The sequence below is a fragment of the Cupressus sempervirens genome, chromosome 10 (genome assembly GCF_028749045.1).
Source record: "Cupressus sempervirens isolate cs-2001-9-10 chromosome 10, ASM2874904v1, whole genome shotgun sequence".
Taxonomy (NCBI): domain Eukaryota; kingdom Viridiplantae; phylum Streptophyta; class Pinopsida; order Cupressales; family Cupressaceae; genus Cupressus; species Cupressus sempervirens.
In genome coordinates, this window is record NC_143127.1 from 231,017,844 (window position 1) to 231,031,698 (window position 13,855).

The 13,855-nt window shown below is 34.8% G+C and overlaps 1 protein-coding gene across 2 annotated transcripts in view; it reads left to right on the top strand.

Annotated features, from left to right (window-relative positions):
- LOC149533474 (Golgi apparatus membrane protein-like protein ECHIDNA) overlaps positions 1-13,314 on the top strand; it is a 45,380-nt gene extending 32,066 nt beyond the window's left edge. For both annotated transcript variants that reach the window (XM_089802954.1, XM_089802952.1), the window contains exons 5-6: positions 12,391-12,517; positions 12,704-13,314. In XM_089802954.1, the coding sequence (XP_089659080.1) occupies positions 12,391-12,517; positions 12,704-12,792 (216 nt within the window). In that variant the 3' untranslated portion in view covers positions 12,793-13,314. The remainder of the gene's footprint in view (positions 1-12,390; positions 12,518-12,703) is intronic.
- The last annotated feature ends 541 nt before the right edge of the window (positions 13,315-13,855 follow it).

Genomic DNA, 13,855 nt, shown 5'->3' on the forward strand with positions numbered 1-13,855 from the left:
ATCTTCAGAATAGACCCTTATACTTCAGCAAGGGCACACAATTCAGAAAACTCAGAAAAAGCCACAAAGGCAAAAAAAGCAAATAAATTATCCTAGCATGTTTTTGTTAATTTGTAGGATCGCTGCAAAATGTACTAACAATTGCCATTGTGATTTATTGTGTTCCATATGTAAATGAAGGCTTATAAGTAAGAGAGGAGACATGTCTCATGAAGAGACATGCCTTCGCAATTAATCATCAGTAGATAAGATATTAATATATTAGTAATATAAATAACTATATATATATATGTGTGTGTGTGTGTGTGTGTGTGTGTAATATGTACAATAATATATATTATTTAACATGGATAAGTATATATGGGAAATGATGATTACCAATAACAACAATGTATCTCAAATCAAATTAATCCGACTGAAGCTACAACTTTAACACTCCCTCTTAGCTAGGGAGGATTTGTAGAACACATTGTGCTCTCAAGTATATGTAGAGATATCATCTTAGTATGATATTCAATTCACTATAAGGCTAAATTTCTCAACATTTCCTCTTTAGCAAAATTTTTTTAAAGCAATTATAATATAAGATTTGAACACCACCTTAAGTGTGGTTGATGACAGATTTAGGTTATGGTGTCTGACAAGATCCGGCCCGAAGAACCATAACAATTGATTTTCATGGTGTTAGGCAAAATCTGGCCTGAAGAACCATGATGAGTTGATTATCAAGGTGTTTGCCAAAATTCGGGTTGAAGAAACATGATAAGTTGGTTATTAAGGTGTCCGACAAAATCCGGCCCAAAGAACCATGATAACAGTTGCTCCTAGGCATCCAACACATTTAGGTGCTACAAGTTAATGTAGCGTATCTAGGGGATAGATCAACCATTGATAAGGTTGTCATCTTACAATGGTTACCTTTTGGTTACAGTTGTTATCATGACTTCCAGCACTCTGGGACAACTTAATGAAGTCTGTCATTATAACAGGTCTACCATTTACAAGATCATCACCTTACAGTGGTTACCTTTTGTTTATATATGTCAATGAAAGATTGTCACCTTTCATTACATATCATATGTGAAATAGTAACCACCATGAACCTAGTCAGAGGGTGGTTCAAAGGCTTTCACCTTAATTTTGTCTCACAAAAAAGAATGCATTACAAGGAGTTTCACTTAGAACTTCTCCTCATAGAGAAGATACCATTTACAAAGGATTGCACCTAAAAAATTCTCCCTCTGAACAATGATTTGGGGAAGTCAGGTCCAGTAGTTACTCCCTTAGAGGTTCTCTACCCCCAAGGATTCTTGTTAGACTCACTTTGAATTTGATATCAATTTTCTGATTTTCTAGTGATAAGTCATCACTTCCTCATGATATACATAGGAGTAGGCCCATCAACATCATGTAGTCACACATGTGTATTTCTAGACTCCCTCTGAGTATCAATCTTCTAAGCTCCTGTTTCTTTAGAAGAAGTGTCATACTCCCTCTTAATGTAGACGGATCTCATAATCTCAATCATCAAAGATGTTTGTTTCAAGAGCCTCACTTTATCCATCTTGATCATCAGGGTCTTTGGAGCTACTATCATTAGATTGAGTCTTGCACAATATTTGATAGCATGTGTAAAGTACCAACTTCTTTTCTTGTAAGAACATCTTCAAACATAAAGGAAAGGATCAAGGCAAATAAACCTTATAGTATGTAAGAATTACAAATAAAAGAGAGATAAATGTAAAAGATAAGAATACTTATCTGCACACGAGGATTCAAAAATTGTCTTCTTAGATTATTTGAGAATGGAACATCTCCCCTCTAAATAAGGTTCAAGTGGGAATTGAACATTGACTATTATTCCCCCTACAATGTAAAATTTCTACTCATTCTTATTAAAATATGACAACTCCTTTCTAAGTTCTAACTTGCTTTTTTCGTCCATTGAAGGTCTTAACTTTCATTTAGCTTAACAATAGAAGTGAACATGTCCTTCCATTTTCTCAAACCCATCCACAATATGCCAATATCTTTATTGAGTATGATTGTGCCACATGTATGGATATCTTGCAATCTCAAATGTTCTTGGATGATTCAAGTCCTTTCTCAACACCGATACAAAGGTATGGTTTTGTACCCTTTATTCTCATCACCTTGTTATAATATCTTTCCATAATAATGATAACTATCTGTTTTTTAAACTCGTGAGAAATCAATTCCAAGTGTTGCATCCTAAGTTGTATTTCCTTTGGTAATAGTGTATTTGCTTTCGTATCGTCTTTCAATGTACTATGTCCGCCTATTTTTGTAATATTCCATTCCTCAATTCTCTCTTCATTCCCTTTTTATTAATTTAATCATTGATGTCCTTGATTATAAATGGCTCTTTCTATTTTTTAAATATTATCTCTATTGGACAGTTTTTTTCCAGTGCCAATCCTTGGTACTATGGATTTTCCCAAATTTCTTTCCATGTATACAGTCGATTCCATTATTAGTCTTCAATTCTTGGAGGTAACTTAGCTATGTATAATTCGATCATTACATGATAGTATTGTCCTTGATACAAATGTCTAATATATTGTCTTTCTCAAATCCCATTATCGCCACATTCTATTATGGATGTTGCATTTCACTACAATATTATTCAAGTGTCATCAAAACCTTATTACATACATGGTTCCAATGTAATGTATCCATATCGTATTTTTTTCTATTCAACACTTAGTTTGTATGATCCCTTCGAACTCCTTCCCAAACTTGGATCTGTAAGAAAGATTTATTATTATCAATAGAAATGTTATCACTTAATTTTAATTGAGAGACTCAGGCATGTGATCTATTTGCATATCGAACAAATCCCAAATTCTTTCCTTTAGTTCATCATCGGTTATTGTCTCGTCTTTTTTACTTATATATTTCTAGATCTTCTTTGATGATGGTGTATAGTTGATAATCACATGGCATTATATTTAATGTTCCTTGTAATTTGATTTTAAACTTTTTCTATCCCGTATAAGTCATTGTTGTCATTTTCTATCATTTCCTCATCCTTATAGATAGCGGCAATTATTCGAAAAGGTTATACATTTCATTTTGTATTCCTGGGATGATTTTCTAATTTAGTGTCCATTTTATCTCCTTGGTCGATATTGGATAGTTTAATGGATTCTCAGACATCTTTAGAAATAATTTTAGTCATCCACAAACAGAGCTTCATTCTCTCATTTATAGATGCCAACTCAAAATCTTCACTAGAGGATACAACAATTGATATAGATGTCCACTTCGATAATTCCTGACCACCTCTAATTTCCTTGTCAAACATCTTCATTTCCTACACAGGTTTGAATTTACTCGTTCTACTTGTTTATGGATGATTGTGGCCCCTCGTTATTGATCTTTGGCATCACCATGCTAATGTGACCTCTTCATTTTGTTATGTGACTTTGGCATCAGATTGGACTTCTATTAACCCTTCATGCAGATCAAAGTTGGAACTTCCATATTATGTTCAGCTATGTTTGTTGAATCAACACCAATCTTTCCATTTATATTTCACTTCATATCTTTGTCTTTGATGTGATTGGATATTATCCCGTTGAATAGTATGATGCCTCTTATCATGGGTCTAGTCAAATTAACCTTTAACTGGCTTTCTTGCAGATTGAAAGGTTTGTAGTTCCTTTACTTATATTTATTTGTATAGATGATGTACCATGAATTGGTAGACACTGGCAGGTTTATCTGCTTATGCTCACACCAATCTTCTAATCTATTCGCACCCTAGTTTCCTTATTTCTGCCTTCCTCTCGTGGTATATGTAGTCACTAAATCTTAGTTGGCTAACTTGGCACATTCTACCACTGTTTGAGTAGGGTGTTGTTAGAACAACCTCTGATTCATTTTAATGGCCTTTCTTTGGCTATATTTTCCATCCTTAGTTGACTCTGATGAGACTTCTGTATAAACTTCCATGTTGATTCTTCCCATTAGATATTGCTCGCTTTCGTTGTATTAGCTTGTAATGTCATTCGATGCCCCTGATCGATGGTTCTTATATCTCTTTGATATGTGATGTTGGCATTCACCACATCCTCATTGTATGACCTTAAAGTGATGATCTACAATCCTATCTGAATATCATATCCTCCACATGTAAGGACTCGAGTGCGCTTTTCTGATTGTCTATGTCAACTCTCCCTGTCTTTTGATGGATGTGCCTATATTGTTTAATATATCTCCAATCCTTTTCTCGATCCTTCTATTAATCTAAGAAGAAGACATGACGTTCCCATACCAGAATCCCCCACAAGCAACACCTTGAAAAGTAATCATACTCATCACCCATCTTCAATGGCCCGATCTTAGACTATATGTAATTGCCACGACATGATAGAGATGTTTGTACCATTCGCATTATAGTTCATTTGTTGTCAATTGAAATTGGTGCTCTTTATCATATGTATTTGAATAGTTTAATATATTTGCAATTGGGTCTGATACCATGCTAATTTCTAGAATCGCTACAAAATGTACTAACAATTGCCATTGTGATTTATTGTGTTCCATATGCAAATGAAGGCTTATAAATAAGAGAGGAGACATGTCTCTTGAAGAGACATGTCTCTGCAGTTAATCATCACTAGATAACATATTAATATATTAGTAATATACATAACCATATATATAATATAATATATTATATATATAATATTATATATATATTTTAACATGGATAAGAATATATAGGAAATGATGATTACCAATAACAACATTGTGTCTCAGATTGAATTAATCCGATTGAAGCTACAACTTTAACAGTTTTTTCCAATGAAATGAGCTCATATTTATAATGCTTTGTTGAAAAAACTTTCCAAAAGAACTCAACTTCAGAAATTGGGAAGGTTTCCCAAAAGACCTCAGCTCTTGAAATTTTCGAACACAACATCACTTTCAATATTTAATACCTGGCTTAAGCATATAATAAATGGTGCCTTCCAATAATGACTCAACCCTCAACTTAAGTGAAATTATAACTTTATAATAAGCCATTTAATGATTTAATAATAATTTGGCCACTAAATATATAATAACCCCCAAAATACTCATCATTTAAATATGTCGTTTGAATTCATAATAAAATTATTACTATTAAACCACGACTAGCTGAAAGTCTCTTCAGTAGTTATCAGGATCCTGCTTTGTATCATCTCCATCTTAGGGAAAATTAGAGAAACGTAGAAAACACTCAAATTGTATAGAATAATGAAGATGAGAGATTCTTGATCCACTAAGAGGATGAGGTAGAGGAAGGGGAAATTAGGGATTGCCCACCCTGCCTCAACTTGACCATTGTCAATTCAAATCAAGATGAGGAAGTCAACCCTTTAGAGGTTCCACTCCAATTGCCAGTCAACTAGATCAACCATGTTACTATTGAAAGTAAAGAATTATTTAGTCAATTCACTCTTAGGAAGGCTGTAATGAAACCCCAGAAAGAAAAGAGGCATAAGTTAACATCTTGATAGAAGCTTTGAATAATATGGTAGTTGAAGATCTTATGAATCAGTTCATTGATGAGATTTGTGACGAGGAGGAACTCAAGTTGCAAAAATCTATTTTGATCTCAAAAATCTAGGAAATAGAGGACATTGAAAGGGAGACAAGCCCCATTTCTGTTGAAGTAGGGTTAGCAGAGTTGGCTAAGGATTTGATTGGTCCTTTAGGACTAGGGGCCATCCTCCCAAGTAGAGGAGGTCTTGATTGTGTGAAAGTATTAAAAAAGCGAGGGTGAAAATTCTTGCAAGAACTGCATTTAAAAGATGGGGGAGCTAAGGGTTAGATTAAATTAATCGATATTCTTAATGTTGGGAAGCGAAAGTTCCTTCCCCAAGCGCCATGAATGCCTTAACTTGGAATATTAGGGGCCTCAATTCCCCTAACAAGAAGTGACTCCTTAAACGTTGCATTACTAACACCAAAGACGACATAATTATTCTTCAGGAAACGAAACTTAATAGTGAAGAAATGAATAAATTCAAAAGATCATTAGTTTGAAGGGAGATAAAAGACTCCCCTACTAAGGGACTTTTGGAGGTCTTGCCATAATATGGGATCCTAGAAATGTATCGATTTCATCTATAGAAATTCATAAAAATTAGATGAGTGGTATGGTGAAAGGAATCAAATCTGAATTTCGCTATAGGTTGTTTAATGTCTATGGTCCAATTCAAAATGGAGATAAAGTTAGGTTATGGAACGAACTGGAAGACATACTAACATTAGAACATGAAGACTATCTATTCTAGGAGGAGATCTTAATGCTATTCGTTGATCTTTAGAAAAGAGAGGAGGCAACAACACCCTTTCATTAGCATCAAAAGAATTTTTAATTGGATAAATAGGTTAGGTTTTTTGGAGTTGGCTAGATCGGACAACACCTTCACTTGGAACAATAGACGAAAGGGGTTTAGTAATATTGCAGAAAGATTAGGTAGGTTTTTCTTGTCATGGAGATAAGTCAACGATGCTAGTTTCATTTCAATATGAAGTTAAACCAATATCAAGATCGGATCACTATCCTGTGGAGCTTAAAATTCTAGAAAATAAATGGCCTAGCAATTGTCCTTTCAAATTCGAGCAAATGTGGCTTAAAAATGAAATTTGTATTGATCTAATTAGGAGATGGTGGGAGGAAACGAAAGTCTCGAGATCCAAGATGTTCCAGGTAGTTAGTAAATTGAAAGTAATCAAACACAAGTTAAAAGAGTGGAACTCAAAATTCTTTGGAAATATCTTTGAGGATAAGATAACTCTGGAAGATAAATTGGAACCGTTGAACAAGGAGGTTATGGAAAATGGAATGAGAGAGGCTCAATTCCTTGAAGAAAGAAAGCTTATGCAATAATATGAAGAAGTTCTGGCTAAAGAAGAACTTTTCCAGGAGGCAAAAGTGGAGAGAAACATGGTTAGAAGCTAGGGATAATAACACAAAATATTTTCATAATAGCTCTAAGCAAAGAAGGGCTATTAACCAAATTACTTCCATTAAAGGAATGGATGGAAATCCAAAAAAATCAGCTGAGGATATCAACTAGAAGCTAATTATTACTTTGAAGGTATTTATAATAATGGTTTAAGTTCTAGTCTGACAGCTCAGAGGAGTGTTCTCTCTAACATCCCAAGATTAGTCTCCATAGAACAAAACAAAATCTTGTTGCAGAAGATCACCAAACTAGAGGTTGAAGAATTCCTAAATAAAATGAATCTAGACAAGTCTCTAGGTCCTAATGGTTTTCCAACCTTTTTCTTTTAGAAATGTTGGGAATTTGTAGGAGAAGATGTAACAAAAGCCTTGGAAGGAGTCAGGAACTTCAGCAAACTATTGAGTGAAGTTAATAATACTTTTACAGCCCTTATTCCAAAAAAGAATAAGGTAGAATCTTTCAACGATTTCAGGCCCATAGCTTTATGTAGTACTCTCTACAAGCTCTTTACTAAAATCTTGGCTAATAGACTTCAAAAAATGTTGTCTAGTCTTCTAAGTGAGAAACAAATAGGTTTTGCCCCAAGAAGGTCGATATATGATGGCTTCATTCTAGCCCAGGAGGCTATTCATTTAGTTTAGAATAATAAGTTACCCAGTATGCTCATCAAATTGGATATTATGAAAGCATATGACAGGGTAGACCGATGCTTTTAATGCAAATGTCTTGAAGCTTATGGTTTCTCTAAACAATGGATAGAGTTAATCTTTGAATGCATATCTACTTCAAAAATGTTTGTTTTAATAAATAGTACCCTGATGGGGTTTTTTAGTATTTCTCGAGGACTAAGACAAGGAGACCCTATTTCTCCCTTTCTATTTATTCTTATGGCTGATGCACTGGGAAGGTCAATTTTGCAAGCAAGAATGGAAGGAGCCATAAAGGTATCTCAATAACCAATGGGGAGGAACTATCTACACACAAACATTTTGTAGATGATACAATGTTATTTGGAGAAGGATCGACTAGAGAAGCCTATGCCTGGAAGGATATTCTGGATAACTATTCCAAAGCATCAGGTCAGGAAATTAATAGAGATAAATTAGAGATCTTTTTCTTCAACACCTCCACCAATTTGGAAGCTCAAATTTGTGCCATTTTAAACTTTAACAAAGGTATCTTGCCTTATAGATACTTGGGTCTCACTCTCAATTCGGGTCACAATGTATCGAAACTATGGGATCCCCTAGTAGAAAAATTAAAAGTAAAAATTGCTGAATGGAAAGGTAAGTGGCTTTCCTCAGCAGAAAGGAAGGCTATGGTTTCTACTATTTTGTCAGCACAACCTATTTACTAGCTTTCATGTTTGGATCCCCGAAATAGCAAAGTTATGGAAATTGAAGGTCTACTTAGAACCTTTTTTTGGCAGGGTAATGCAGATCGACATAAGTTTTCCCTTCTTTCATGGGACCAAATCTGTAGGTCTAAAAGTTTAGATGGAGCTGGTATCAAAAATATCAGACGTCAAGGAATGGCCTTAGGAGCAAGGTTATTATGGAGGATGGTTAGGTTCCCTAACCTAAAATGGGTTAGGATTCTTTCCCACAAATACTTTTCATCCCCTAATCCGGTCAATATCTTTAGGGATATCAACCCTCCCAAAGGCTCTAGATTCTGGAATTTCCTCGTGAAATGTAGAAATATTATTCAGAATAAGCTCTCATGGAATCTTGGGGATGGAAAAGAAGCTTTGTTTTGGGCAGACTCTTGTGGTGGCTATAAGCCCCTTGTCCGTTATCCTTCCCTGCTGAAAGCTAAATCTTATTTAGTAGAGAGATGGGGAACAAAGGTGAAGGACTATGTGATTTTTGGAGAAGATGGATTGCATTGGAAGTGGAGAAATCTTGATGTTGAAGATATTCCCTTAGAAGAGAAATTTCTTTGGAGAAGATGGATTGCATTGGAAGTGGAGAAATCTTGATGTTGAAGATATTCCCTTAGAAGAGAAATTTCTTCTTCAGTCAAATTCTAAGATCTAGAAGGATCTCCTTTAAGGGAGGGGATGATAAACTTATATGGGATGAGAGCAAAAATGGAGAGTACAGCTCACAAATGGGCTATTTGTATCTTGAATCTCTTCAAGGATTTTTCTCCATCCCCTTTCCTTCTTTGTCTATGTTGGGATAAGTTCTACCTTCCCAAAGTGGGATTTTTCTCTTGGATTATCCTTCATCAAAGGGCCATTACAGCAGAAAGACTTAAAAAGTTTGGGATTCAGGGGCCTAGTAGATGCCCACTATGTGAATCTGACGAGGAATCTGCTAGCCACCTCTTTCTTAATTGCCCTTACTCAAGCTCATGTTGGCATTGGCTATGTTCACAACTGGGAGTTACGTTGGCTTTTCCAAATTCAGTCAGAAGTATGTTAACTTCTTGGCCACTGCTGAAAACTGATAGTATATGTCACAGCCTTTGGATTACGTCTCCTTCCATAATTATATGGGAACTATGGAAGGAGAGGAACCGTAGAATCTTCTAGGATAAGCAGATGCCTATTGATGAATTGAAGCAAAAGATTGAAGTCTCTATCATTGAATTAGCAAACAACACATTGCTTAATTCTCTTCCCAAATATGCTAAGATGACGCATTGGGATGAAAGGATGAGATGTAGATGGATTGGTCTGAAAATTCCTCCCATTCTGGATGATGGAGGGACTCTAGATAAATTTAAGAGATTAGAATGTGTTTGGTAGGCTCCACAGGACGGCTGGTTCAAGCTCAATTTCGATGGAGCCTCTTGAGGAAATCTGGGTCAAGCAGGTATAGAGTGTTGCATTCACAATGAACAAGGGATTGAAGTCGCTAACTTGTCCAATACATAGGAGAAGCTACTAGCAACTGGGCAGAGATTTCTGCTCTAGTGGAGGGCCTTTTGTTGTGTAAATTTTTAAATATTAAATGTTTAGAAGTTGAAGGGGATTCCGCCATCATTATTAATGCCCTTAACAACTGGGCAGAGATTTCTGCTCTAGTGGAGGGCCTTCGGTTGTGTAAATCTTTAAATATTAAATTTTTAGAAGTTGAAGGGGATTCTGCCATCATTATTAATGCCCTTAGAAAAGGTTCCCATCCTAACTGGTGAATAGATGCTAAGTTAGCTATAGCTTTAGAACTTGCAAATATTTTGACAAAATTATTTTCAATCATATCTATCGGGAAGGTAATAAGCAAGCAAATGAATTAGCTAATATGGGGATTAATGCATTTCTAGTATTGATTGTTTAATTATTGCCTCATATTCCTTATTAATTATTAGTTACAAGGCTCAAAAAAACTGGTAAGTAACAAGCTGTTTTTTATAGTAGGAAAAGAGAGTTACCATTAGTTTTTGCGTTCGTCTCCTTACTGAATCATGATTATATTCACAAGCTCTAATTCTTTGTGAAGTTCGAAAACTAAGGTCATAAGGGAGGCCTTCATTACTCCCTTTAAGTAATTGATACAAGCCTCCCCTCTTTCAAACTTCTTGCCATCCTTACTTTCCGTCTTAGTGGATTTGAAAAGTATCAACTGATTGGTTTGTAGAAGTATTTTAAAACGATATTTTGTGATGTTATTAATCAGCTCTGGGTGTGTTGAAGTTTGGCTTTTCTGTTTAAATGCTCCTTTAAGACTTTATGGGTTACTACTCCTAAATCTCTGGTTGATGACCTTTTGCAATTTCTTATTTTTTATCTTTTTATTAGTATTTTTATTTAAGTTTCTAATCTTTAACAAAGAATTATGGAGTTGTCTATTTGGTTAGTGTTTTTGTGACGTTTCATGTAATTTAAGACAAGAGTGGATCTCTATGGAGAAGATGGCAAATTATAACCATCGGATGTGGAACAAGGATATATTTTATATTCTAGGCTAATTTCGTCCTTTCAGTGCCTTACAAGTTGGGTTGTACTCTTCTAAGGTTTAATATATGGCCTCGACCTCTTGCTTATCAAAAAAAAAAATGTCCTATGAAATAGGAGTCACACCTATTATTTCTCCATGTGACCAAATGCTCTTTTCAAAAATAGAAAGGGTCCATCTCAATCATTACCCAACTTTGTGACAATTAGTAAGTACACAACTCTATGCCCAAATGAAGTCCAATCCGAGCCAAACGAAGATCAACATGTAGCTTACTGAATTGTGCAGAAGATAAGACTCTCCCAAGCCAAGACACTGCCTCAGAAGACCCTCTATCCACAATAATTAGCCTACGAGGATCACAATAATAGGCTGATCTCTGAAATTCCGACGCTTGCAAAAATGGGTAATTACACATACCCCATAGGCCCTACGATACTGATATCAATTATGGATGAGCAATTGAAGATCCAATAGATTACTAAAACACATGAGAGGAATTGACATTGACATGTCAAGTAAAAATGGATTGTGTAAGCATCCATACAATCACTCTGCCTATTTAATGTTGGGAAGAATCACAATTATGTGATTTAGTCAACTTAATTTTGACCTTTTCTTGGTGATTGTATTGGGCAAATGTTACCTAGTATACGAGAGAAATCAGCATTGACATGTTAATAAGAAATGGTCTATGTAAGTATCCATAAAATTGCCCTTCCATAAAATTGCCCTGCCAATTTTATCTTCTGAAAAGATAAGAAAAATGTGATTTAATTAGTCGACCAATTTTGATGCTTTTTTGACAATTTAATGGGGAAATGTTCATGCTTTGCTGCTTTGTTTTTGGATTTCCCACCTAGACTTCTGACCCTCTGGGGTATTTTGTAATTCTGTTTCCCAATCCTTTATCTTCTGCTGACTCTAACCATTGTTCATTTTCTTCTTGCTCAAAACCTGATTAATATTAAAATTTGAAATAATGTTATCTCTGGAGTTTTTAAATTAATTCCCGAAAAAGATCCATACAACCAGTCTTCAGCTGCCAAAAACTTACCAGATAACAATGACCCTAGAAGATAGATATCGTTTTGTAGATAAGATGGAAACACAGAGGAAACAAGCTTATCATTACACCCCACCCAAGATTTTTGGAAGCATTGAACTACAGTATGAGTTAACATCAATAGAGGAAGAGATAGAGATATGCCTTTCCAAACTTGATCCTTCCTCTCCATTATCAGCTTGATCAATCCCATATTGGGGTATGATATTATCATTTTCTGTGACAAGCTATTTCATACTTGCTATTTGATTCCAAGAAATCTGAATTTAGTTGCAAATGTTGGAAAATCACAATTACTGGGAACCTGACTTATCTTTCCAATTCATGTATCATGGCCCAGGTAATTCGAAAATACTGTATCAGTAGTGCCTTCTTTCTATCATTGTTGCTGTTCTGTTGAAGTGTGATGCTAACATTTATATTTTTGCAGGCTGCTATTTGGCTGGCACTGGGAATTGTTTCCTTAATCAAGTTTAACATTGATTATCTTCTCGTGGTCGGTGTTTGTTTGACTCTTAGCATTGCAAACATAGTTGGATTTACCAAATGCCGGAAAGGTGATTATATTTGTTGTTGAATATTCTTTTATTTTTATGTAAAGACAATATGAAATGAAGACTTTAAATTTACATTGATGAATGGATTATGACTTCATGACACTTGTTTGGGTTTTCCTTAAAGTATACATCTTTGGCATGTAGATAGGATGTCTGATGTTGACCTTCATTCTTGCATAATTGCAGATGCAAAGAAACAGGTACAGAATTTTGCTTCTAGAACATTTGCTTCACATGTATCATCGACACTGCAGTCAGCTTTCAATGCCGTTTGATAGATATGTCTGCCAGTTAATTGACTGGTATGATAGTGAATTGATTGAGTTCCTGACAAAGTTTTTTTCATCCCCAAAAGCAGCATTATCTTTGGATAAAATATCTTGTTGGTATTTGATGTATTTGATAGGTTCTGAAGAGGCATAGTCCTCTCCTCATTACAATTGTACGCAAAAGGAAGAAATGTTTTAGAATAATGGTTTTGTTGTGCTTTGTATAGTTTACATTCACACTTACATATCAAGTTTTGGGTTTCCTAGAAATACAAGTTAATTTTAAATTCATCTGAATGATTTTGTTTACCATACACTTCCTTTCAAGAGATGAGAAAGTCTAGGTGATTAGCCTGGTCTCAATTTGGTGATATTCATCAAAATTTTCTTAGGATTTAAATATACGCACAGTTGGCAAACAATTATATCAGACAGTGAGGATTTTTCTCTGTCAGAGCTATATGCGCACTATGTGAAGCCATTTTAATTGGATGTTATGCTAATGAAATCTGCTTTATTTCTTTGGTTTCTTTATTAGTTAACGTGACATATCATTTATATGAAAATATTGTGTGAAGACTGTTTTATATTATATTGAATTGCATTGTCTCTAATGCTAGGTATGGTAGCGGAACTCATCTTTTTTGTGGTCCTCTGCAGTCTGCTAAATATTTGTATGGAAAGGCTTTTCTTTTGCTTAACAAAGTTCAATTGTCTGCCATTTATTTTTTAATTTCCATAACAGATGTATTTCTCAAAGTTCGTAGATTTTTGCCTTATGCACTCTGTATCATTATTTGGGCGATGTGTACCTTGAAAGCTTTGTTTTCGTGGAAGATTATATAAATAGCTTATTTTCTGAATTGATGTGCTGAATCTTCTTGTTGACACAATCTTTTTGCGATAGAAATTTATAAATGACTATTGTGCCAGTTTGTGGTGAGAGACAACTTATTTCATGTATGTTTTAATTTCCGAACATTTTTTGGAGAATATTAAATTTGGCTTGACATGATTGCATCATCCCTTTTAAGCTGGTTATAGCTTACAATTACTAGCATTCTTTCCA